This window comes from Lontra canadensis, unplaced genomic scaffold, assembly GCF_010015895.1.
Source record: "Lontra canadensis isolate GAN:19392208 unplaced genomic scaffold, GSC_riverotter_1.0 scaffold6, whole genome shotgun sequence".
NCBI lineage: Eukaryota > Metazoa > Chordata > Mammalia > Carnivora > Mustelidae > Lontra > Lontra canadensis.
This window is the reverse complement of record NW_022631000.1, coordinates 1,795,481-1,822,596: the sequence shown is the minus strand read 5'-3', so window position 1 is coordinate 1,822,596 and position 27,116 is coordinate 1,795,481. Positions and strand designations below refer to the sequence as shown.

Sequence of the window (27,116 nt, the reverse complement as noted above, 5' to 3'; positions counted from 1 at the left end):
AAAGAGAACACAGGCAGTAATTTTTTTTGACATTGGCAGTAGCGACATTTTTCTAGATATGATTCCTAAAAAGCAAAAGTAAAAAACAAACTATTGGGGACTATATCAAATAAAAAGCTCTTACACAGGAAAGGTAACCATCAACAAGATGAAAAGGAAACCGGCAACAAGACAAAAAAGGCCACTTACTGAATGGGAGAAGAGATTTGCAAATGATATATTCTTAAGGGGTTAACATTCAAAAGATATAAAGAATTTAAACAACTCAACACCAAAAAACAATCACATTTAAAAAATGGGCTGCAGGGGTGCCTGGGTGACTCAGTGGGTTAAAAAAGCCTCTGCCTTTGGCTCAGGTCATGATCCCAGGGTGCTGGGATCAAGCCCCACATCGGGCTCTCTGCTCACTGGGGAGCCTACTTCCTCCTCTCTCTGCCTGCCTCTCTGCCTACTTGTGATCTTTCTCTGTCAAATAAATAAATAAAATCTTAAAAAAAAAAAGGGCTGCAAATGACATGTCAGATAAAGGGTTGGAATCCAAAAATCTATAAAGAACTCATCAAACTCAATACCCAAAACCCAAATAATCCAGTTAAGAAACGGGCCAAGGACATGAATAAATGTTTTTCCAAAGTAGACATACAGAAGGCTAACAGCCACATGAAAATCTGCTCAGTGTTACTCATCAGAGTGATAATCAGAGCAATACAAATCAAAACCATAATGAGATACTACCTCAGACTTATCAGAATGGCTAAAATTAAGAAGTCAGGAAACAAAGATGTTGGTGAGGCTGCAGAAATACCATATGATCCAATAATTCTAATACTGGGTATTTACCCAAAGAAAGCAAACACACCAATTTGAAAGATATCTGCACCCCTATGTTTATTGCAGCATTATTTATAATAGCCAAGATATGGGTGCAACCTAAATGTCCAATGATAGAGGAATGGATAAAAAAGATGTGGTATAAAGCTATACATATATAATTACTCAGCCATAAAAGAAGAATGAGATCTTGCCATTTGCAACAACTTGGATGGACTTAGAGGATATTAAGCTAAGTGAAATAAGTCAGACTGAGAAAGACAAATACCATAGGATCTCACTCATATGTGGAACCTAAAAAACAAAATAAATGAATAAACAAAGAGCAGAATCAGACCTATAAATACAGAAGCAGATGGTTGCCAGAGGGAACGGTGATGGGTGGATGGGCAAAATGATGAGGGGGAGTGGGAGATAGAGGTTTCCAGTTATGGAATGAATAGGTCATGGAAATAAAAGGCACGGCCTAGGGAATACAGTCAGTGATATTGTAATAGTGCTGTATGGTGACGGAAGGTAGCTGCACTTGTAGTGAGCATAGTATGACGTATGGCGATGCTGACTCACTATGCTGTACAGTGTAAGTAACACTATGTGTTGACTATTCAAATAAAAAAAAATTTTTAAGTGGCACTAATGGACAATAAAATTTGAATAGTTACAACATATGTAATACTTTTTGTTTGCTTATTTATTTTTGAATATATTCATCTAGTATCTGGTTAATATAAAACAATATTCCTCCCAAAATTTTTTTAAAAGAATTTTTGATTTTTCAGTAATGTGTATACCCAAAGTGGGGCCTGAACTCACAACCTGAAGATCGAGAGTTGCATGTTCCCCTCTCAGAGCCAGCCAGGTGCAACCAACCCCCTCAAAATTTAATTAAAAAAAAAACAAAACTGAGAGACTAAGCAGACTGCCCTCTATAATGTGAGTGGTTTCATCCAATCAACTGAAAGCCTGAAGATAGAAAAAGGCGGCTAACCTCTCCTGAGCAAAAGGGACCTCTCCAGCACAGACTTCAGGATTCATTTGCAACACTGACTCTTCCTGGTTTCTCCAGCAGACTGTCTTTCGGCTTGTGCGCATGCACACACACAGTTCTGTTTCTCTGGAAAACCTTGACAAATACAGCATTCTCTATGCCGATAAACAAACTTGAGATGCAGCAAACGTGTTCAAGCAAGCCTTTCTCCAATCAGCACCATAACTGAGAAGGTGAGAGTCCAGCCTGGTTCAGGTGTGAGCTCTGTTCTCTCTTAGCCATCTGCCCTGGATAGTTCACCTAAACTTGAGAAACAATCGCCCAGGAGACAAGAACAGTGCCAACCCCTTGTATATTAGTTTTCTATGACTGCCGTAACAAATTACCACACACTCAATGCTTAAAACAACATAAATTTATTATCTTACAGTTCTGGGGGTCAGAAGTCTCAAATCAAGATATCAACTGAACTTCTGGAGGCTTCAGGGGAGGATGTCTCTTGCTTTTTTCAGCTTCTAGAAGGTGCTTATGCTCTTTGGATCACAATGCCTTCCTTGTATCACTCCAAACTCTTGTTTCCATTGCCACATCCCTGTTACTCTTCTGATCTCCTGCTTCTCTTATAAGTATCCACACAATTACATTGGGCCCACCCAGGTAATCCAGGATAATCTTGCCACACAATACTCTTAATTTAATCACATCTGCAAAATCTCTTTTGACATCTAAGGTAACATTCACTGGTTCTGGGATTGGGCTGTGGCTATCTTTGGGGTGGGAGGTAAGGCATTATTTGGCTCACCACACCTGGATACCAGAGGTCACTGGTTACAGATGAAAGGTTAGATGTGGGGAGGGGGTGGATTCTGAGATTTCAGCATTGGGATTTGAAATTTGGTCTTTTGGAAAAGTACTCAAGTATTCAGTGAATGCAGAAAGTTGCAACAAAGAAATGCTTTCTTGGCTGCTAAAGAGACAAATATATGTTTGTACTGTATTTTTCTTTAACAAATGAAAATTCTCCTAGAGACATCACAGAGTAAAAATTCTTCCATCTTAAAAAAAGAAATATTAAATGTTTTTTAAAGGACAGTATTCAGATCTATGTACACAAATCTGTGGGGACTCTTCGCCTGGCAGCTTTACCAAGTACTTTGTTCAGTTTCCTTTAAGTTACCTTTAGCAGGAATTTGAACTTTTTTTTAAAATAAAGATTTAGTTATTTGCCAGAGAGACAGAGAGAGTGTGTGTGTGTGAGAGGGAGAGGGAGCATTGCACAAGACCAGGGTGTGGGGCAGAGGGAGAAGCAGACTTCCTGCTGAGCAAAAATCCCAATGTAGGACTCTATCCCTGGACCTTGGGATCATGACCTGAGCTGAAGGCAGACGCGTAACCCACTGAACCACCCAGGCATCCCAGGAATTCAAACATCTTAAGATGGACCCTGAAAAGCTCCCTCAACACATGTGATTCAAGTATTATAAATACATGTCATCATTTGCATCCCAGAATATGTCATCCCAATATAAGTTTGAGGATTTTTTTGTGCCCTTAAACGATGAATACAACTTTTGAGAGAATCAGTAACTTTCAGTGCTTCCCTCTTGGCTACATGAATAACTTCAGGGAAACCTCTGGCCTTTCTTTTTGGTGAATTGCTGTATTATGGGTGTTCCAGACACTCCACAATCTTTGCTTGGTATATTCTTAGCAAAGAAAACTTAGCTTTGAATCCATAGAAACTGAATAAATCAGTTTCAAAAATCATCCTGATTGCTCAATTCGATGCTCAACAATTGTTAAGAAGTCTATAATTTCGACCTGGCAATGAAGACTCACGGTCTGAGCCTGATGAGGTTAAAGGATTCATCTAATTTTGGGGACCCCAGGCTTACTTACTCTTGTCTAATGATGGCACTCTCTCCTAGGCATTCACCTACCTCCAGGCACATAGCCTTCAAATAAATACCCGAGACTTGGTTTAGAACTCAAGGATGATTTATCTTCTCCATTCTAAGGACATTTTACTATACATAACTATGCCTTTTCCTCTTCTGCCACCTCTTCCTGTCTTCCTCCTCTTTTTCACTCTGAATCTCTCATTATTTACCTATCTGGGATTGTACTTGGTCGGTCAATCCAGTTCCCCTTGATGAAATATCTCAGTCATTTTGAGCCTAGTCACAAATCTTTGGCTCTGCTAGTTACTTCGTTGTCCATTTCTGTGTTTTCTGCTTTTCTTCTTAAAACTTGACTTTATTGCTGGATGAAGAACATTTTCCTGTCTTTCAGCATCAAGTGAATTGCCATCATGGAAAAGGAGGCTAACCATGTCACTGCTCCTGTCACTGTGTAGGCAAGACCTAAGAAAAGATTACTGCCTCCACTCCATGTCAAGGTGGAAAGAACAACTGATTTTTCTCCTCTAAACCTCGTTACTGGAAAATCTAAAACAAGAAGACCTGTTAAGGATTATTTCAACACTTCTCAGCTCTACCACTGTATATCCTAAATATATTAGCTGAACCATATAAAATTGTTGTGTTTGTAGGTTTAAAAAAATAGTTGAATATTGAACTTCATGTTGTCTAATCTTTACCAATGTTGTATCTTGCTGGAATGAAATTAAGCAAAAACAAGCCTTCCCTCTACATAGTTGTAATCTATAAAAGAGATTCTGACACAAATAGATCAGACTGACTTACAGACAACTAAAAAAATGGACAAATATATTTAATTTCCTTTGGCAGACCCAAGGAAATGAAAAGAATACAGATGTGCTTTACAGCAAACCTAAATTTTTGTTTGTGAATCAGGAGACCCAGGGTAGGCGAAAGTCCTTCATAACTAAGGTTTGAATTCCTACCTTGTAGAAAATTCTTCAAAATTAGTGAAGAATAAAAATAATGAGATAGATGGCAAAACATTTTTGGTGGGAAAGCTAAAAGTGGTGCATTCATTTGGGTTTTGAAAAGGCAAACATCCCTCATTGCTGGGGAGAATATGTTTGAAGTGGGTTTGCTATCGTTAGCATTTTAATGATGTCATTTGGATTATGCATGTGGCCTGAGGTTTTTAAACATCTGGTGCCTTTTGTAAACCAAACTAATAAACAAATAAAGGCTTCTCATAGCAACGGCACAGGACTGCAGCATTTCCCAGCAAAGCTCTTAAAAGGCCTCAAATCACTTGGCAACATGCGATTTAAAGGCATAAGGAAACTGGTTAGGAAACAAGTTCTCTCTCTAGTTCTTTTCCATCAAAATCCCTCACTGTCACCAGGTCCCTGCATGCCACCTTGACCCAGCTGCGTGTTTTCTCTTCCTTCAGTTCCATTAAGAAGGTCTTTTTCTCAGACAGAACATCTTTTTCCCCTTAGGAGTGGTATAGGTGTCTGCTGCAGCTCTGATTTAGTCCTTCTCCTTGCGTGGCAGCAAGGCCGTGAGGCAGGCTGGGTACTACTCACTCACACCAGGGCTCTGCTCGGGAGGTGCAAGTGTAGGGCTGAAGCTCAGGGTCCAGGTTCTGCCTGCAAGATTTAGACTCAAGAGTCATCAGCATTAAAACAGGACTGTGAATGAAGTCACTCAAGGAGAGCTTGACTCCAGAGGAGAAACAGAGTGTCTCCTCTGTTTGGAACATGGAGTCCCTTATCTTTCCCTCAACTCGAAACCCCCGGGCATGCATGGTGAGGACAGCAGTACACGATAGGTTTCTTTCTTCCTGTTTTGTGACTGCAACTCTAACTGCTTTACTGATAAGGGAGTCGTAGACAAAGTTGGGATCAGAAGGTCTAATTTGGGAGACCACTGTCAAGCAACTTTCAATCTCAAATTTTGGGGGGGGTGGCTTGCTGAAATCCTATTAAAAAGGTAATATTCTATGGTTTACTCTTAGATCTGTATGTATAAGGCTGCATAAGAGAAACAGGTCTGTGGCTTTCATTTTTATTTAGGGAGAAATGAAAATGAGGGAACTGAAGGCAAACCATACTCATCAGTGAACAAAAAGGAGGCAACAAGCTAAGAAGCAGAGAGGGTGTCAGATCAGTGGTGCATCTCTGACTGAGGAATGCCCCTCCCAACCCCCCCCCCACCCCGCATCAGAATGGAGATGTCCCACACTCTAGGATAGAAAAGAAAACATGGAGTGGGGAACTAGAGCTCATACAGTCATTCACTTCTTCTAAACTATTTCTCATTCAAGCTCCCCGAGATGTAAAGAAACTAAGGCAGTAGACAGTTTTGTGGTAAGATCCTTTGGCCTGCTGGGAGTCCCATGAACAACTCCTACTCAGTAGCCCTGAGATTGTGTATAAATATATAATTTTTTTAAAGATAGTGTTTGGCTCTCATTTTGAAGTTAAATCTTTTTGTCTTTAAGTCAAGAGTTACATTTGTACTTTTGAATTAAGTGAAAGCATTCAGAATCCCACATTAAAGCCTGTGTCTCCTAACTTGGACCTTATGTCCTTAACCAAGGCCCTGACTCCTACTAGCTGGCTCGGTATCAAAGAGGGAAGAACACAGCATTTTCAGAGCAGAACTTATAGCACACATCACATGGGTTGGATGGACTGCACCTGCATCTTGAGTCCAGGGCTCCTTTGGTCTATACTTTCATTTAGATTAAAAGGTTCTACAGTGTCTCTCAGTTTTCATTATTTTTAGCATATATCTAAATTTACTGCTTACCAAATCACTCTCTCTCATTTCCCTGGTCTTCTACCTCATCCCATCCCTCTCTGTTTTAATTTCCTGTCTTTAAATTGTTACACATCTCTAGGTCCACTGTATGTAATCTTTTGGGGGAATAGAAATAGTCCTTCCTTATTTACCCATCCCTACTTACCTGATACTGCTATTAACTGTTATTCTTAAAAAAAAATTTTTTTTAAGTACATATTTGATTATATATAAAGTGGAGACAAACACTTCTATGGTGACAAGTGACAGTACTACCAATTAGAGAACTATATATTTCTTCTTTGTATACACAGATTAGATTGTAGAATAGAAAAGTACAAAGTGAAATAATTCAACAACTAGTACCTAGACAGATGCTGATTTTTCTTGATCCTCAGGAAGAAGAGTGATATAAAAGGATACTATATGTAATGTTAAAACTATAGTTACCAGCAGGCAAGCCTTCAGTAAAGTACTGTATTCGATTGAGTCGACGGTACAGTTTTTTGAAAGTGGGAAAGGCGGCTGCCCGCATCCACACAATGAAGTCATCATTGAGGAAGCCATTGTTTTCTGGATCCTCTTTATCCAGTTCATAGACAGGCTTCGCCCAGGATGGAGGCTTTGTGGTCCCTGTGGGAAGAAATCATTGACATGTTTGTCAGAAATCATCTACACCCTTAAGTTTTCCTTAGAATAGAGAGGATGAAATAGTTTTGCTTTCTTGAGAAAAGAGAAGTAATAATTAAGACTTTAAAAATAGTGTGTATGTATAAGCTACCTAAGTATGCAAACTTTAAAAAACAATGGATTATAAAAACTCTAAGGAAATGTAGGGGAAATAGTGATGATTTGTCATAGGGTTAAAATAGAACAGAATATCAAATTATATGTACATTATGTGTTCAACTACATTAAATGCATATAAAGCACTGAAAAAATAGACCAAGAGGATAATAGTGGTTATATTCAGGGATAGCATCACAGGGACTGTCGTCATTTTCTTTAGCTTCACTAGCAATTTAAAGACAGGAAATTAAAACAAGATATGATCATTTCATCTAAAACTTGGGTAACAGGTAAAGAAAAAAAAATGACAACAATTGATGATGCAGTGGAACTAGGAACTCTTCCTCACAGCAGATAATTGTACAGACTGAAAACATCACTGGCAATCTAGGAATATGCATCAAAAATTTCAATATATTTTGCATATATTTTGGCCTAGAAATTCTACTTCTAGAAATTTATTCTAAGGAAATAATCATGTATGTGCATGAAGACTCTGTTAAATAGATATTTTCTGCTGCAACGTGCCTAGAGCTCAAAGTTGGAAGTAAGGAGGAGGAAGTGATAAAGAGAAGGCAGAGAACAAAGTTGTTACGAGCCTGTTCTTTTTTTTTTTTTCCCCAAAGATTTTATTTATTTATTTGACAGACAGAGGGAGATCACAAGTAGGCAGAGAGGCAGGCAGAGACTGAGGGGGAAGCAGGCTCCCTGCCAAGCAGAAAGCCCAATGTGGGGCTCGATCCCAGGACCCTGAGAGCATGACCTGAGCCAAAGGCAGTGGCTTAACCCACTGATCCACCCAGGCGCCCCAATTATAAGCCTGTTCTAAAGCTAGGAGGCCTGGTAGATTTAGGTGTTGTAGGACTGTTGGAAGCACAGGATGGAAGGCCAGTGCCAGGAAATGAGTCTGTTGAGTTTACGTTTGTTCTCATACTTCCCACTTTAGCATGGTGGGCTTGTCTGTCTCTTCCACTATACACCATGCTCCTCACTGTAGTGTCCTTTTTTCACTGGCATTTAGTCTAGTGCCTGGCACAGAGCAGGCATTCAACAAATGCTTGCTAAAGGAATGAGTGATTCCAATGAAAGTTGACAGAAGATAATAAAATCCATATTGAATTTTTAAGAACTAGTCAATAAGAGAAAATTGCTTAATGAACTTTTTCATTCTAGAAAATTGGTTCTAGTAATGCAGAATTCAAATGCAAAAGAGGAAACCACTCTTTCTCAACTCGATTGACTAAACTATTTTCTTTTAAAAGAAACCTGTCCCGTTTTCTAAGCATGGTACTTGTAAAAGCAAGTGCTGAGTTTGGTTCTATTAATCTGCTGAAGTATGTTTGTACACTTAAACTTCCTCTGCAAAAACTTCCTCTGAAAAAATTCCTTTGCTGAAGAAACTTCCTCTGCAAATATTGTGGAGCTCACCTATTTTGGCCCTTCCCAAAATTTCAATCATTGTTGCTAGAAGAATTTTGATGAAAACTGAAATTGCCTCTGGTACCTCCACCATGGACCTCACCCTCTCATGAGCTCATGTCCCAAGATAACATGTCCTATAAGAAACTGACATCTTCATCACCCAGGGAGCTTGTTAAAAATGTAAGTTTAAGCATGCTTTTCCTTACCAACCTCTGATCCAGTTCATCTCATTTCCAGAGAGTGTGAGAAGTGTGATCTAAGAGGCACCAACTTTCTTCTTTTTCCAAGTTGGGTCATTTGTATTTATCCATTTATTCAACAACAAGCATTTCTGGATTGGTCATAATGTATCAAGCACCAGGGATACAAAACTTCCTAATTTCCTCAAGGAATTCACAGGCTGAAGTGGGATGACAAGTATTCAAATAGATAATTACAGGATAATGTGGTAACTCTTATAGTAAAGGTAAAAACGAAGTGTAGCAGGAGATGAGATAACACCAAAGACTCTTTGTGTTGTAGGCTGAGGTTATGTGGCAAGACAAAACAAGAGAATGTTGCCAAGTTCCTTTCAAAAACTAGGGATTCAATTATAGGTACAGTGACCATACTTGCCAGTTGTCTAAGATAGTCCCAGCATATGTCTTTTGTCTGTTATCCCACCTGACTTAGCATTTATCCCAAACAAATAATGTACATATCATTTCATCCTTACACCTTCAAGCCAAGATCTTAGCTAATAGTGTGTGAAATACCCATGTGCAGTGAATGGAATGCTTACTTTAACATGTGAGTAATGAAAGATAACCAGAGATCCTTTCAATCAAAACATAGTATATTCCTGTGACGCCTCCCAGCTGTTTGACACTCCAGCTAGTTAGGTCATGGCCTCTGTGTTGACCGATGAGACACACGAAGCTGCCAGCCTACAACTCAGTGGGATCAGTGGGAAATGTGGGAAATTATAGGTTATGTTATACACACATGACATAGTGTGGGAGATAGATGCTGAATGTCTTTCTGGGTGTACATTTGAACCTTGTTGCAACTGTGGTTTTATCATTTATTATATGGTACAAATGTATAACTATTTTATTGTTTGGTATCAGTTTTTATTTGCTAGGAAGTCCTTTTAGCTGTAAAGAGCTAAAAAATAAAACATGTATGTTTAATGTAAAATTAAGTACAGTTTCTTGAGAAAGTTGATGAATGTGAAACTTGCAGTGCTGGTTGACAATTACCACACAAAGGAACCATTGTGATGTCAATGACCAACTGAAAATTAAAAGACATAACTCTCCTGAAGAATATCAACATCTACTTCAGAGGTTTGTGGTTATTTTTAGGAGTATATCCAAAGACAATGCTTTGCCTCAGGTAGCTACAGAAGGTCCATTTCTTTGTCATTATGTGAGCATGACTTTTCATTTAGATCAATTGAGCTTCCCTTTAGTTTTGTTTTTTTTTTTTTTTTTTGGTGGGGGGTGGTAAACAAAGGAAAGCTTTAATGTGTTGCCTCCATTTGTTCTTTAGTATAAAAAGAAGTTTGTACACAATTAAATGAGGCCAGTTTCACATCAGTGTCTTCAAATGCTTCAAAATAGAAAAATCAGTTAATTATAATAATGGTTTGAATTTTTTGGTGTGACTTTTCATGCAATCACAGCAAAGTTTTTTGATACTCAAGATTAAAAATTCTAACATTATAATAAATATTGCTATAAATTCAGCTAAAAAATGAAAAATCAAGTGTAAGTTTTTGGTTTTGCGGTGACAGCATAAACACAAATTTGGTGGAGCACAACATCAGAATAAAGATAATGTTCTTGATAAATCGAGAAATGTACAGATCAATGTACTTTAAATTGGTTGTGGTAGATACATAATTTGTCACTATACCCAAATAAGCCACAGTATTTTACTAATCAAAAGAAGAGCTGAGGTTGTGCAAATTAAATATTTTTGTATATTCACAGTTAGAGAAAATGAACTGTAAAATTTTTACAATAATATGGATGATAATTAAAAGAAACACTTCAGGATGGTAGTATATGTGGTCTGTCTTTGCTATGCATTATCAACCAGAATTTTAGAAATGCTTGAGCCTTTGAAGAACTAGTTTGTATATGAAATGATGTGTCCTATAACGATCCTAAATTTTTTTGGTAAATGAGCCTCTAACTTTGGGTTGAATTTTAGTCAAAGTAATTTAAAGATTTTAAATGAAGTATCCAAAATATGGAATGCCAAAAAACTTAGTTTTTGATTTAGTGAATTGTAATTATTGAAAGACAATCTTGCAGACAAGAAGATATTAAAATTTACCCCCATGAAAACAAGGGAATAACTGAACATATTATATAATGAGAGTTCAAAATGTGGACCAATTTAATTTTTAATTCTACAATTGTACTTTACAATATTTCAGTTTAGGTAAAAACTCTTTTGATGGAGCTCCTATTTTTAACTGGATTAAATTTTTTCTTTAGGGTGCCTGGGTGGCTCATTTGGTTAAGTGCCTGCCTTCGGCTCAGCTCCTAGAGTCCTGGGATTGAGTCCCACATCAGGGTCCCCCGCTCAGTTGGGAGTCTTCTTCTCCCTCTCCCTCTGCCCCTCACCCTTGCTCATGCTTTCTCTCTTTCTCTCGCTCAGACTTTCTCAAATAAATAAATTCTTCAAAAATTTTTCTCTACCAGAATGAAATGATATCAAGAAGGTTTAAGATTTTATAGCATCTAAATTTAGGAATACACTTAGAAAGATAAGAAATAGAAAAAAAAGTGAGGTAAAAAGACAGTGCCTATGAAAATATTTAGGTTATAATACTAGCATATTTCAACATAAAAAAATGAAAATGAAAATATCCCCCATTTAGTAAAATTGGCTATGAGCATAATAGGTACCTCAGCACCTATTTAAGAAAAAAATTAAGGTTAAAAGAGAAGAATCAATTAAAGGGGCCAACAGTAACAAATTGATTAAGCATAAAGTTTAATTTCAAAAAAGACTGAAGATAGTTCTGTAAAAAAATATTTTAATAAAATATTTTTTAAAATAATAAAAAGAATAAACTCATTAGAAAAATACAGGGGCATGTAATGAAGACAGATATGGCCAAGAAACTGATTAAAATTATGTGACTGTATATCCAGAACAGTTTTTCTGCTTATGTTATCTTTTAATGTTTAAATAATAAAGTAGTTTTTTTAGTTGGCTTAGTATACACAGATATGTTATTTTAATTTTTGAAACAGTTGCCTTTTAAAGTAGTTTGTAATGGAATTATTTTATAGGTCTACCAATATGGTAATGTCAATTTACTGATTAATAAATTCAAATTTAAAATAAATATATGACTTCAGTTTTTCTAGTGCCCCCTTTTCACTCTCAAAAGTGCACGAGCTTAGACAACAAATTACATGGTCACCCTAAGTATAAATAAAGCAACAAGTTTCTTAAAACATTGCTTTTTTCCTAATGTCAATTGAAAGGAACCAGGGAACCCATCATTTCATGTTTCTGATAGGTTCGTGATGGAGATTGTCCACAGGGAGGGAAAGTCAGAGCAAAGGGGAAGTCAGCAAAAAAAGTAAAGAAGGAAGTATCTTAAACATTTCCTCACACATAAAAAAGTTTCTATAAAGAGAAAAGAAGATTTAGCTAATATATGGGTCTTACCTGCAAATGCAATAGAAAGATTTTTGGATCTTGGATTTTGAAACTTGACATACTTATCTGTCCACCATGTAATTCCACTTCTTAGCATTGGGACTTCAATAGGTAGAGAGGAATTCAGGTTGTATGAAAGAATAATGGTATCTGTAAGGAAATTAAAAATTGTGCTAGAGATGCAAGCAAGCATTTTTGCTCCACTTCAAAGTACAAAACCAGACACAGCTAAAAAGTAAACTAGGGTTTTAGCAGACTCTCAACATGCCTACATGTAATAGATGTTGGAATTAGAAAACTATTCTCTTTCTTGCCAAGGCCCCAATTATTGAAAAATACTCTATAGCTCCATTTAGCTCATGTTCCCTAACTACTTCAAATCTCTGGTAAGGGAGAAGTTATTTGCAAATGAAATACAATAAGTCAGTGGATAGTGTATACACAATTTCTTTTCTTTTCTTTTTTCTTTTTTGAAATACTACTCAGTTGCAGAGGTGATCTTCTGGACATCTAGGTTATTACTGTGTATGAAAAGGCACACCACGGAGACAGGAAAAGTCACCTACCATTGAATATGCTGTTGGCAATAGCACCACAAGGAGCGATGGGAGTCCCATCATGGGACTTGCTAAATGGAGCACAGGTTCCAACATCCTGGAAGCAAGATGATACAGTGAAAAGAAATGCTTTGGTAAACTCTCTTAGAATGTTAAAAGTGAGAACACTGACAATGTAAATTAACCCACACTAATTTATTGACATGTAACAAGATTGTGGACTGCTACCTGTTTTTCCCAGATTTCTGGCTCATGTAGACTAGGAAATTTTTGAGTTTTGGAGGTTGTCTGTGTGTGTGTGTTTGTGTATATTTTTTTCCTTATTAACAATATATAACATACCAAATACATCTGCAGGAAGGAACATACTTTGTGGGCTCAGCTAAATATTACACTAAGCCTACACCCAGAATATATTATTAAACCCTTTTTTATTGAAGTGTAATTCATATTCTGAAAATGATACAAATTGTAGTGAGTCTATATACTAGATGACTTATCACAGGGGATCCATCTACCTAACTACCACAATAGATTTTTGAAAGAGTGGAGGCCAAAAAAATCATCTGATTATCACTTTCATATAATAATCTCAGTATGGAAAAGGTTTCCTTCTAGGGTTTTTTTGTTGTTGTTGTTTTTTGTTTATTTATTTTTGCCAGCATGCTGAGTATCATTTATCAAGAGTAAAAGTTTATACTTCTAGGAGTGAAAGGGTATTTAATTAAACCAAAGTCTTTTAATCAATCAAGTAGAGCTTGATTTCCTTAATTTCCTTAACCTTGGGTGGAGTGAAGTCCCGAATTACAGGGAGTCCCTGTAGATATACAGGGAACTGGACTGAGACAAACCACTCAAGGTTACTATCAAAATGGCTGATGCATGAAAGGATAACCATTTAATTGGACAAGATTCGTATTACTGTTCTGAAGAAGGGAACTACTCCTCTCATTAGCAGATATATAGAATACCCAGCCCACTCATTTTATGCAAAAATGAAATGAACATTCTGTTTTATAAAGCTTTAGATTTTTAGTTTATTTTCTGATAACCTCTTTTAGACTTAAAGACCAACCAGGTTTTTTTTTTTTTTTTTTAAGTATTTACCAAATTAACTAAAGCCTTACCTTTAAGTCTGTACCCACCAGTTGGCTATTACTTCTGGACAGAATATATCGATAGAGATTCTGATAGAAGCCGTACAGTTTGTAGTACATATAAACATTACCCTGAAAAAGGAGAAAAGCAAGAAGAATTAACTGGAATGTTAATAAACATGGACACAATTTTTAGAATAAAAAGTACCACAGAGAGAACTGATAGGAACTGGAAGTTTCTTTATATCAAGCAGAAACCCAAGAAATTATTTTTAAAAAATCAGAGTTGGAAAATCCTTGTCTACACAGAATTATTAAAATCACCAAATAACTTATTTTCAATGTTTTTGTAAGGGTTGCTGTGCTTCCACCGTGAAAAAATTTTAAAACCAGGTTTTGTATTCTCAATATATAAAATTGATGCTACAGATACCATTATTTTCTAACAATACCAGGAAAAATGCTTTGCCCAGGGGTTGGGGTAGGCATCAAAGTCAATTATTTCAAACGAAATCCTTGAACATATTTGAAGTTGGAGCCATCTGGGTGCATGTGAAAGGCATGAGATTGTTCCTTGTAGTTTAGCTCTGGGGTCTTTGTCTTTTTATCCCCCAAATCTAGCACAGTACCTGGCACACAGCGCTTGCTCAAGAAATGGTGAACCATTTGTTATGGACCAAAAAAAAAAAAAAAAAAAAAAAGGGAATAGAATAATTCATGGATCTGAAAGAAAGGTTATTTTCGCCTTGGCAATAAGTCACCTTGTTGCCATGAGAGATGGTCCTTTTCATCTATGCTACACTATGAGGCTGTCTAGTCATAGGCTACCATCATGCTTACCTTTATGGTGACATACCAACATTCTCCAGGCAGACTTGATACAGATCTTACTAATAGCACATATAATGCAAATGGAAATGCCCAATGTGGCTGTTTATAATTAATATATGACCTACCTCCAAAATAATGAAGGCCTGCATCCAAAAGGATGAAGGCCTTTATTAAGTGCTCCCCATATGTTAGCTGTTATATTCAGTGCCAGAAATACAAATGTATTCTTTTATAATCTCTGGGGTCAATTGATTCGCGAATACCACGAAAAACTGGCACTTTGGAAAGGCTTCTGGTCTCACCCTAAGGACATGTAAGAGGATGAATATGGAAAATGTGAGCTGGTACTCAGGGCAGGCTGGAAATAAAGGCCATGGTAAGTGTGGTCATTTACAGAAGACCACAAAGGCTTAAGAACTTAGTCACTTGTAAGAGAAAAGTGTCTGGAATACCAAGAAGGGGAGATGTTGGGTCATGACAAAGAGGCAGGCTGCAACATCATAAAGAGAGACCATGGGTGTGAAGGCAAACAAACCAGGCATAGCGGGAATGACTGATTACATTTCCTCACCCAACAAGGGAACCTCTACTGCTGACCCATAACTACAGAAAATATGAAACCCATAGAGTGGACTTTACCATACTTTTTCTTGGAGGCTAAAAAGAGAATTTCACTTACCCAAAGTGATACATCCACATAAATGACAAAATAAACAGGCAGAGCACACTCACACCACACCAGGGACAGAAGTGTTTTAATAACCTTTTTTTTTAGTGATTCTTTGTCCAAAATTTAGCTTAACAAGGCCTCCCTTTTTTATTGGTCCTAGAGGCACAAGGCACTCTATGGTAGTTCTTCTCTAAATTCAGTGGCACTCTTGTGCAGGATTCCTAGTTTAAGGCAGTCTTGCGTGAACTCATTGCCTAGCATGTGTCCTGTGTGCTAACTGGTGAACTGAAGGCTAGCAGTAATTGCACTAACTAGTTTGGCTGAATTTTTATGAGAAAGTCTTTGCCTGAAAGGAATGGTTAGCAGCTGGTAACATTTATTTGACTTTAAGGTTTCAAAGTACACAGACAGATGGAAATTGAAACCCTTAAGATTTGATCTTTTGGATTTTTTCTTTAAAAATGTAAGTATTCGGGGCGCCTGGGTGGCTCAGTGGGTTAAAGCCTCTGCCTTCGGCTCAGGTCATGATCTCAGGGTCCTGGGATCGAGCCCTACATCCGGTTCTCTGCTCCGCAGGGAGCCTGCTTCCTCCTCTCTCTCTCTCTCTGCCTGCCTCTCTGCCTACTTGTGATCTCTATCTGTCAAATAAATAAATAAAATCTTTAAAAAAAAATGTAAGTATTCTGAGCCTCCAAGAAGGAGTTGACTCTGTCACACCTTGATTTCAGATTTTTGACTTCCAGAACTGTGAGAGATTAGTTTTCTATCGTTTTTAGCATCCCCTGCTTTCCGGCCAAAATTAGGCAACACTAACTTTCTTTTTCAGTTGAAGTATAGTTGATACACAATGTTACATTAGCTTCAGGTGTACTACATAGTGATTTGACAAAGTCTAGACATTATGCTGTGCTAACCACAAGTGTAAGTACTGTCTATGCTAACACTAACTCAGCATGGTGAGTTGAGGAAGGCAAGAAAGGGCATACCTATAAAGAACTAGAATTTTGACCTATAAGAACACACACATAAAACCTCCCTCACTGACTTTATGTAGATATTACTTATAATCCCAGTACAACTCAGTAATTCCCTTATAGTTTATATCTGACTTACTCACAAAATTGCTTAGCCCTAGCCATAATCAATCTGGATGTATTCAGAATATAACTAATGCCAACATGCTTTCATTTGGTATCAAGAGAGAAATAAGAAAAGGTCACATAAAACCAAAGCTTCCTAGAACATAAAGCCATATAATTTAAGCACTTTATCTTTCCTCTGTTCATTTATTCTTTCAACATTTTCTGAGCACCTACTACATAAATATACTGTGTTATGCACTGTGGAGGAAGCAGAGATTCATATGTTCATTCAACAAACATTAATTGAGCACCTACACTGTGCCAGGCATTGTCATAGGCGCTTGGGACACGATAGTGAGAGACGGACAATAAACAATACATATCATAGACTATTAATTTATTTGGCAAATTAGGAGGTGATACATACTATGGAAAAATTGCAATCACAGCAAGTTAACAAGGATCGGCGGTAGTACAAGAGTGGGGTGAATAGACAGTTGGCAGTGTGAAATAGGATTGCCACAGTAGGCTTTATTGAAGTGAAGGTTGGACCAAGCCCTGAAGGATGTAGGGCAGTTGGCCAAATGAATATCAGGTTCAGGGGGCAAGGCAAGAGAACACATGACTAGTTGAATGAGTGAGGATTCCAGTGTGGTAGGAGTGGGGTAGGGGGGATAGAATGAAGGATTAGGTCAGAGAGGAAATAAGAAGCCAAATCATGCAAAGCCTTGAAGGGACTTAAGCTTTTTCACTGAATGGAAAGAAGGGACATTGCAGGGATTTTTTTTTTTAAGTTAATTTATTTGTTAGTAATCTACTCTCAGTGTGGGGCTTCAACCCATGACCCAGCGATCAGGAGTTGCATGCTCTTCCAACTGAGCCAGCTGGGTGCCCCCACTTCAGGGATTTTTGAGTAAAGGAATAACATATGACTTCGACTTTAAAAAGCTCACCCTGGGGGTGCCTGGGTGGCATAGTTGGTTGAGCAGCGGACTCTTGGTTTCCGCTCAGGTTGTGATCTCAGGGTTGTGAGATTGAGCCCTGTGTTGGGCTCTATGCTCGGTGCAGAATCTGCTTAAGAGTCTCTCTCCCTCTGCCTCTCCCTTCTCTCTCTCTCAAATAAATAAATAAATCTTAAAAAAGAAAAAACTCACTCTGGTTGCTATGTTGAGATATGGATATAAGCAGGGATACCTGTTAGAAGGCTATTTCAGAAATCTAAGGGAGAGGTGAATATAGCATGGAGCTGGGTGGTAGTGCGAGAAGTGGGAGAAGTGGACAGACCCTGTATATATTTTGAAGGTAGAGCCAACAGGATGGATTGGATGTGAAGTGTGAAAGAATAAAAGGAATGACAACGACTACTAGACTTTTGGCTTGAGCACTGGAAGGATGGAGTTTTTTTTTTTTTTTTTAAGATTTTCTTTATTTATTTGACAGAGAGACAGACAGTGAGAGAAGAAACACAAGCAGGGGCCACAGGAGAGGGAGAAGCAGGCTTCCCATTGAGCTGGGAGCCCAGGGATGTGGGGCTCGATCCCAGGACCACAGGATCATGACCTGAGCTGAAAGCAGATGCTCAATGACTGAGCCACCCAGGTGCCCCTAGAACAATGGAGTTGTTTCCAACTGAGATTGAGAAGTCTTTGGATGGCCTGGGTTTTTTGGTAGGGGCAGGGAGTGGTGCAGTGGATAAGGGGAGAAGTGGAAACCAGGAATTCAGGTTTGGAAATGCTGAGCATCAGATATCTATTAGAAATCCACAGGATATTAGGAAGGCAGCTGGACATACAAGTATGGATTGGGAAGAGATTTTAAGCTAGAGATATAAAATGGTGTTGGCAGTAGATGGCATCTAAAGTCGGAGGTAGATGACATTTTCAAAAAAAGTGAACATAGAAGAAGACTAAAGACTAGGACCAAAGTGCTGTCTATCTCAACATAAGGAGTTTGGGGTAAACAGGAAGAACAGCAAAGGAACCAGAGAGGCAATCGGGGGCAGGAGGAAAACCAAGACAGTATAGTAGCTTGAAAGCTAAGAGAAGAAAGTATGTTGAGGATGAGGGAGTGATCACTTGTGTCCAGTGAGTGACAAGGCACTAAGGTCTGACTGCTGAACCCTGACTGGAGTGGATTTAAGAGAGAGTGAGAAGAGAGGAACTACTGCCAAGATAGACAACTCATTTGAGATTTCCTGCTAATGGGAGGTAAGAAATGGGCAAATAGCTGGCAGGGAAATTGGGAGAATAGAAGAGTGATTTGTTTGAAGATAAGTGAAATAATATGTCTGTATGCTGGGAATGATTGAGTAGAAAGAAAAGCTGATGATATAGGAGAGGACAGAACTGCTGACTGAAGTCCTTATAAAGGCAAGAAAAGAAGGCATCTATGTACAGGTGGAGATAAGCCTGCAGATAGGAACAGGGATAGTTGACCTGGTAAAGGAAGGGTTGGGGGAAAGTTGAGCGTGTAGCGCATGCACTTTCGAGTAGGTAGTTGTGGTGTAACATGTAAAGCATGGTCTCTATCCTCAGGGAGGTTCCTGTAAGTAGAGGAAGTGAATCCACAGGATATTACTTTACAACTGATTATAATAAGTTCATCGGAAGAACGGAAACTGCTCCCAGGATATGAATGCGGGCGAACTGTTGCTGGAGAAAGGAGTGAAAAGGAGGCTCAAGGAATGCCCAGGGATGTTAGGGTTTTAAGACAAGTGGCAGTGAGTGGGGAGACTTTCTAGGCAAAACAATAGCAGAAACAGAGAGAGTCGTATTGTGGGAGAGCAAGTTGGTCTGCTGGCTAGAGTACAAGGTCTCCTTCTTCCTCTATCTTTTTATGAAAAGGTAGCTGGCCCTCAGGTGCTTGAAGAGCAACCTGAAAGAGTGCTTTTTGGGGGGGCGGGGAGGATGGTGAACTTATTTTGCAAACAACAGCTGGTTGGAAGTAGGGGAAGCCAAAGGCAGGTAGGTAGCTCTGATACCGGACCAGGAGGCCCGAACTGAGGCAATGCCAAAGAAAACAAAGAGGACAGGGTGGTTGCAGAGATTGTTTGAAGAACAGTGTCCGCACATCAGAGGCTTAGATGAAAAAGGAGTTGGCAGGGTAAAGTCAAAGAGGAAAGTTTGGAGTCTTGGTGATGGGATCTTTACCAGCAAGGGAAGTAAGGAGAGTTTTCCAGATGATGATGATGAGTCTCATTTGGGACCAGCTGAGTCTGAGGTGGAAGCAGGGTCTTGAGGTGGGAAGCTCAAGGGGAATGCTCAGTGGGATGCTCAAGAGAGAGCCTGCCTATACTTAGATTCAGCCCATGCAGAGTCATCTGAAAGGGAGAGAGGGGGATCGACCAAGTCAGAGAGGAGGACACTGTCGGGGGAGAGGTGTGGATTCTAGAGGACAGGACAGGATCTTTGAGGAGTTGAGGGGAATACAGTTTTTCATTTATTTCGTTGTCTTGACTACCAGGTAAAATCGTGGACGCTCTGAAAAGATGCTTCTGGGGTCTCCCACTATAGGGACAGTAACCGAGGGATGACCCCAGCTATCACTGCTCTGAAATCATCCTGTGTTTGCACCGAGGCCGTGCTGTCCCTGGTGCTCTCAATGGCTGAGCATAGCAGGGATACTGAGGCAGACTCCGTCAGGGATTCTCTGTTGGCCTTGCTGAAACTTCTTAAAGAATACACTGGAGTCCAAGACCTTTCTCCCTAACTTCCTTCCTTCCTTCACCGCTTCCCATTTCTTCACAGGGTTAGAGCTGTGTTGTGATCTAACAGCTCTTCCAGCCTCCTCTGGCTCTCTCCCCATTTTCCCTCACAGGCAGTTCCCCCAGTAAATCTCTTGCATGTCTAATCCTATCTTGGCAACTGCTTCTCAGAGGACCTGGACTAACATAAGACTTTAATCAGCCCAAGGGCAGGGACTTCTTTTAATATTTCTTTCACATTTCTCACAGTGCCTGACAGCCAGGCCAAGAGTTGCCTTGGGGATTAGGCAATTGCAAATGTAGAATGACTTGAGGGGGTGGGGTAAGGGAGGATGGGGGAGAATCCCAGCAGGTGTGTGACCCCTGATACTAACCTTGTCCAAGTCACTTAACCTCTCAGCCCATTAATTTTCTCACTATAAAATGAGTGGTTAGGTTCAATGATCTCTACGGTCTCCTCTTGTGTTGACATTTGGAATAGAATCTGATTGATAATAAAAATTATGTTATGAAGTGGGGTAGGTAGAGAGTCTGGAAACTTAGAAACAAAGGAGAAGAATAACATTCCAAAATAAAAAAGTGGGGGGAGAGTCGTGCATGAACTCAACACTTTGTAAGGTCCCTCACCAGTACTCTGTTTCATTTTTTGTATTTTCAGTTTTGGAAAGCTCTTGGTGGAAATCATGAACTTACTGCCAAGTGTGAAATGGGAATAGATCAGTGTACAGCTAATTGAAGACTCTTGAATTTCACTTACCTGCATTGTCTCTGAAAGGTAAAAGGGAATAGAGCAGGTGCATTCTTTGTCAAAATTAGTGGCATTTTCTCGCAGTTTTGCACAATTTCCACAGATTTTTGTGTATTTAATCTGTCAGGCAGGGAAAAGAACAATTATTAATTAAAAATTACATGAGTTCATATTTTAAAAATCAAGTCCTGAGTCCACCTATGTCTTCACGCTCTGTGTCAAGGGCATGGACTCTGGGACATGAATGAAGGATAGTCCACTGCTGGGCACAAAGTGTTTCCGGAGATGCTTGGAAGGAGTGGGCCCTTCTACAGGCTTTCATTTTCAGACCTGGCAGTATTTTGCCACTGACCTGGAATTCAGTGTTTCTATTGTATATTTATGCAACCTGTTGTGATGTACGCTTGTGTCTCCATCATAAAGAGGTGTCATTAGGAAAGTATTAGACAATGACTCACAAGAACTGGGTCTACAGTCTGAGGCTAATCAGCTTTATGGGGAAGTCACTTCACCATTTTTCCATTCTATTGTATGGAAAATATTTATACTAATGAATTTTTCTACATGACATCTAGAGGAAGTTATTAAAAAGGACCAAACACAGAAAAAGAAGGGCTTCCAAAATGTAGGGTTATTGATATATGTGGAATAATTCTGATTTTAAAATGTTGTCATATTCTGTTTTTTAAAAGTTAAATTTTGTTTAAAATAGTATCGTGGACTCGTTAAAAAAGGGTGCTGTGTTCCAAATGAGCAAATCCCATGAGCTCTGGCTAAGAGCCTCAGTTATGTAAAGATATAGCTGGAAGAAGCTTAAGGAAGAAAGGCTCACAGAGGCTGTGCACTTCTCCTTCTGCTCTTTCCTCACTGTGTTGAAGAATAATTAGATTATGGGAATGGGGAAGAGCAGGAAAGCAAGAAAGTGGCATTCTCCTTGGTAAACTGCCAATGGGATGTAGGATTCTTTGGGAGGGAATACTAACAAGAAAGATAGCATTTTTTTAATCCTTGCAAACCACAAGGAGTTTTGAAGCCAAAGAGCCAAAGTGTTAGTACTACATTAAAGATTAGCCAAAAGCCTACTTAATAGTACTTAGATTCTCATATTAACTTGTCATTATTTTATATATGTGTGCATATATGTATGTATGTGTTTTTAAGTCATTCTTTAAAAACACAACAAGGCTAGAGCTATTATTTTGGAAAATATTGATGTGCTGTGTGTGAAACTGCATTCTAAATTTTAAAAAGCTTTAAAGAATAGGGCTGTACCATAACTGACAGCATACTGAACTGTGACTGAGGAAACTACTGTTCAGTTCAGTCAATCTTTGACTTTGATTTAAATATTTAATCTCAGGGCCCACATTTTATTGATCAGCATCATTTTGTCTAGCAATTAATTGATCTGTGAGCTTGCTATCGTAGTATTCATTCTACTCCATGGATTCTTGTTGGATTTCTATTAATGCAGAATTAGGAAAAAAATGTGTTTCATGAGCAAATGATCTATGAGTAGATGATACCTAAGGTTGTTTTTTTTTTTTTTAAGATTTTATTTATTTATTTACTTATCTACCTATTTGACAGAGAGAGAGACAGTGAGAGCAGGAACACAAGCAGAAGGAGTGTAAGAGGAAGAAGCAGGCTTCCTGCATAGCAGGGAGCTCCATGTGGGGCTCGATCCCAGAACCCTGGGATTACCACCCCAGCCAAAGGCAGACGCTTAATGACTGAGCCAACCAGTCACCCCTCTAAGGTGTTTTCTACTTCTAAGTTTTATGTGGTAGCCAAACTACAGAACCAGCCTAAGTGTCCATAGACTGATGCATGGATAAAGAAGAGGTGAGATATAAATATAATGGAATATTACTCAGCCATCAAAAAAAGAATGACATCTTGCCATTTGCAATGATGTGGATAGAGCTCAAGAGTATTTCTTAAAAATTTTATGTATTTATTTATTTATTCATAAAGAGTGAGAGTGGGGGGAGGGGCAGAGGAAGAGGGACAGAGAATCTCAAGCATATCTACTGAGCTCAGAGCCTGATGCAGGGCTTGATCTCACACACCTGTGATCATGATCTGAGCGGAAATCAAGAGTCAGACACTTAACTGACTGAGCCACTCAGGTACCCCTGGAGCTAGAGAGTATTATACTAAATGAACTATGTCAGTTAGAGAAAGACAAATACCATATGATTTCATTCATAAGTGGAATTTAAGGAACAAAGCAAATGTGCAAAGGAAAAAAAAAAAAAAGAAACAAAAAAAAACCCCCAGACTCCTATTAAGAAATGGTGGTTACCAAAGAGGAAAAGGGAAGAGGGATGGGTGAAATAGGTGACTAAAGATGGAAAAAATAATAAAATCAATAAATATTTATGAGGAAAACATATCTATGATCTACTCTCTTGAATGACTTTGTAAACCTATAGCTCTAAAATGACAGGAAAGATCACAATCTGCTTGCTCCTCATAGAAATTTGGAGAGGCAGGAACAATCATTCTTGCTCAAAGGGAATTGGAATAAAGTCACTTCATTCTTGTAGCCCAAGGCTAAGTGAGAAGAGGAAAACCACTTAGAGCTCTTCTACTAGGTCTGTTCTTGATCACACTGGCCTGAGGTATGCACTTCATCTTATCACCCAGTATAATGAAATACATCCATGTGCAAAAGAGGATCTCACTATCACAGTGGTTTCTGGTTTTCTTGTATAAAAGCAACATGTCCTATCCTATGACTAGGAAAAAGGTCAATTGGAAAATATCCTTAACATGATAAAAATCATTCTGTTGAAAGCTGTTTGCAGAGTGGCTAGTGAACTGTGGAGTGAGGTTCCCTTAAATGCACGAGGTGACATCATTTAGCAATGGCTGCCTCTTAATGAAGGCTGCACTTCACAGTGAGTGAGGGTGGATAACCAGAAGGGAAGAAGCAAGGGAAGGGGGGAGGGAAATCAGAAAGAAAGGTGTTGGTGAAGAAGAAAATAGAAAAAGTAAATAGGATGAGCTGTTTGTGGAAAAGGCAAGTTTAAGTTTCTCTTGCCATTTTTCATCTGCTATTTGGTGGACCCTGGTCATTTAAATCTCTCACTGGAGGACTCAAAAGGACCTAGGGGCATTTAATTCCTTGGAAGATAAACTGCTGAGAGTTGGTAGCAGAAAATATAAGTGGAAAGGCATTAGAGCAGTGTGGTTTGGTAAGAGGAGTGGGACATGACATGGTGTTTTCCTCTTTAAAGCCCTGTTTGCCCTGATCCATTCTTCCACTAAGTTTGCACCTATTATGTACTGGGCAGTGTGCAAGGAAGGGGTTGTGGATATGGTGAACAAGGCAGCCATGGCTGAGCTTTCTGCTCTTACCACACACGGCCTTAACTACTCTCTCATTAGCTCACTGAGGGCAGGAACCAACTCTTACTTATCTTACTCGTGTGCAAACTCTCAGTCTCCAGCAGAATTTAGTTAATATTTCTAAGTATCCTTAAGAGGCCAGAAATATTTGGGTTCTTGGCTTTCCTAGATTAAAATAATGATCTCAGAGGGAGTTCATTTGCAAAGGGAAAGACACAAAGCTTGAAAGTGGGACAAAATTGAAGACCGCTTTGTCTCTTTACTTTTTTATCCATATGATTCACAGGCATCTGGCAGTCATTTGACCCTGCCCCTCCTTCTCCTACCTCTATCAATCCGTGGTCAGTTCTCCAGCCAGCTTAAAAAGCTTCTGGGTTTGCCAGGCTCCTGTCAATGATTGGCTGAGCAGACCAGCGTGAGAGTGTGTCCTTAAGAGGGAGTAGGGATGAATAAAGCCAACACACAGGCTGCCACCATCTGCACTGGTTAACTGAAAAAGGGATGTTCTAGTCTCATTTATTGAGGGGCTGTGTTCTCAAACTGATCACTCATTTATAGTCCCAAAGCTAAAAATTCTTAGAATCTACATTAACAATGTAAGATGGGACAAACCTCTATTTCCTTGATACTCTTTGCAGACAATATAAGAATGATGCCAACACCAAGGCAGAATACTCCTGTTGCAAAAAAGCCAGAGAGGACTCCAGTGGCTGTGAGCTGTAGCCGGTAGGCAGGCAATTGCTGCTGCTTCAGGGCAGAGTTGTCTGGCAATCGGGACTGACTTTCCTCAGATGTCCTCTTCATTTTGGCCCTGCAGGTGACTGAGGTATACTTTGCAGGAATTTAAAACATTATTACACATAGTGATACTGCATGCCAATACTAAATGAAGAATTATATGAAATTTCCTTTTAGTTGCATCTACTTCTCAGAATTATTCCTTAACTGAACCTGATATTCAGCAGGATATAACACAGCTCTCTTCAATCAGCCATTGGTATATTTTACTTTAGGCTCAAAAAGCGTGTGCTAAATGCCACGCCCAGGAGGAAGAGTCCCCAGCAGGGTCTGCACAGACCAACATCCAGTGATACTGGGAAGCAGTTATAATGGGCTATTTCTGGGATGTGGTGACTAATTCAAGGCAAGCCCTTCCTGAAGGGGAAGCATGGATTTATCTTAGAGAACTTGCCTAAAGCCTTGGAGATTAATACAAAAAATAAAAGTTAGGGCTATCAGCTTTTTTCCAAATGTGGCTGCTTCTAACATAAATATAAACTAAGTTGGAAGAATGCTCTCAGATTATCACAAGTAGCTAACTTTGCTACTTGTGATAATGAGGAAGAGGGATGCAAACTGGGATTGTGGAACACAGATGTCTGATCTCGGCAGCTGCCATTTTTTCATCCATAAGAAAGACTCCAGTAGAAAGTGTACATTAAAAACATTTCCTCCTAAACTTTTTCCAAGCATGTGTTTTAGAGTAGTTCAAATGAGGCAAGAGAAAGGAAGAGGAAGATAGATACTCAATTAAAAGTTCAGTATTGCAATATGGTATTATTAGTTTGGTTTGGGGTTTTTCTCATTTATCAGAAATCCCTTAACATTTCATTGGGCTGTTAATAATTTCTTTTCTTTAAGATGTATTTAAGGTACAAATTTAGGATTTAAAAAAAGAAGGCAACTTCCTAATCTTCCTTTTTTAGTTAATATTAGGCAGAGAAGCCATGCTGGATTACTTTTATTTTTATTTCATTTTATTTTTTTAAGGGGAGGCAGAAAGAGAGGGAGAGAGAGGATCTTAAGCAGGTTCCACACCCAGCATGGAGCCTGATGCTGGGCTTGATATCATAACCCTGAGATCATGACCTGAACCAAAATCAAATCAGATGCTTAACTGGCTGAGTCACCCAGGTACCCTTGGACTATTTTTATATTAAAGAAGGCAACAACTTTGGCAGGTGTGCCTAGTTTAAAAGAATACAAAATAAATGCAAAAACTCATACTAGATGGAATCCAATTCAGAGTCGAAGCTTTCCACTTGCAAAACTGAGAAAAGCAAATGCCAGGGGGAAATTTTCAGCACATCACTTGAATCTGGCTTGGAGACGGTGGCAGGTATTGCTGCTGGTATCAGCTTTGTGTGAGAAGATGGTAGTGAACACTTCTAATTCACATCTAATTGTTTTACTAAACAAACACGGACAAGAACTTGGGTTTAAAAGGCAGCAACAGCTTACAAGATTAGATTATATATGCATGGTTGGCCGACAAAATAATCAGGTATGTTTGCCACTTAGGAATTTGGTCCAACATTGGGTGGGATTATACTACATAGATAACACCTAGCAAAAGGGCATTACAGTAACAAATCTGTAGGAACAGAATTTCTGAAGCTTTTTATAAACAACAAAACCAAACTAACCCAAATCTTAAAGTAGGAGAAACTTTCATGTAGTATTATTAGTCAAGGTTCTCCAGAGAGACAAAACTAATTGGAGGTATGTAAAGAGATTTTATTAGAAGGAATTGGCTCACGTCGTTATGGAGGAGGCTGGCAAGTCCAAAATCTGCTGAGCTGATGTCTTGATTTGAGTCTAATGGCCAAAAGGTACTGTAAAATCAGGAAGAGCCGAGGTCCCAGTTTGAAGGCTATCAATAGTAAGAGCCAATGTTTCAGTTGGAA

The 27,116-nt window shown here is 38.9% G+C and overlaps 1 protein-coding gene across 3 annotated transcripts; it reads right to left on the bottom strand.

The window, feature by feature from the left end:
* Positions 1 to 2,312: 2,312 nt before the first annotated feature.
* Positions 2,313 to 27,116, bottom strand: LOC116864495 (cell cycle control protein 50C-like). 3 transcript variants are annotated; one of them, XM_032852032.1, is made up of 8 exons: positions 26,969 to 27,115; positions 25,042 to 25,240; positions 21,082 to 21,192; positions 14,069 to 14,170; positions 12,951 to 13,038; positions 12,394 to 12,534; positions 6,928 to 7,137; positions 2,313 to 2,433 (listed from the first exon to the last, which is right to left on the bottom strand). In XM_032852032.1, the coding sequence occupies exons 2-8, from the start codon at positions 25,231 to 25,233 to the stop codon at positions 2,360 to 2,362; spliced, it is 918 nt and encodes a 305-aa protein (XP_032707923.1). In that variant the 5' UTR covers positions 25,234 to 25,240; positions 26,969 to 27,115; the 3' UTR covers positions 2,313 to 2,359. The 3 variants fall into 3 exon arrangements, with proteins under 3 accessions (XP_032707923.1, XP_032707921.1, XP_032707922.1); XM_032852030.1 differs by lacking the exon at positions 2,313 to 2,433 and adding an exon at positions 3,892 to 4,266 and having other exon boundaries at positions 26,969 to 27,116; XM_032852031.1 differs by lacking the exon at positions 2,313 to 2,433 and adding an exon at positions 3,892 to 4,182 and having other exon boundaries at positions 6,955 to 7,137; positions 26,969 to 27,116.

Bases quoted from the DNA above. Each gene is read 5' to 3' on its own strand.
- LOC116864495 (XM_032852030.1), bottom strand. From the start codon at position 25,233: ATGAAGAGGACATCTGAGGAAAGTCAGTCCCGATTGCCAGACAACTCT. The intron at 21,193-25,041 runs GTTTGTCCCATC...CCTGCCTGACAG, and splicing joins AGAGTATCAAGGAAATAGAG to ATTAAATACACAAAAATCTG. The intron at 12,535-12,950 runs GTAGGTGACTTT...ATTTCCTTACAG, and splicing joins TGCCAACAGCATATTCAATG to ATACCATTATTCTTTCATAC.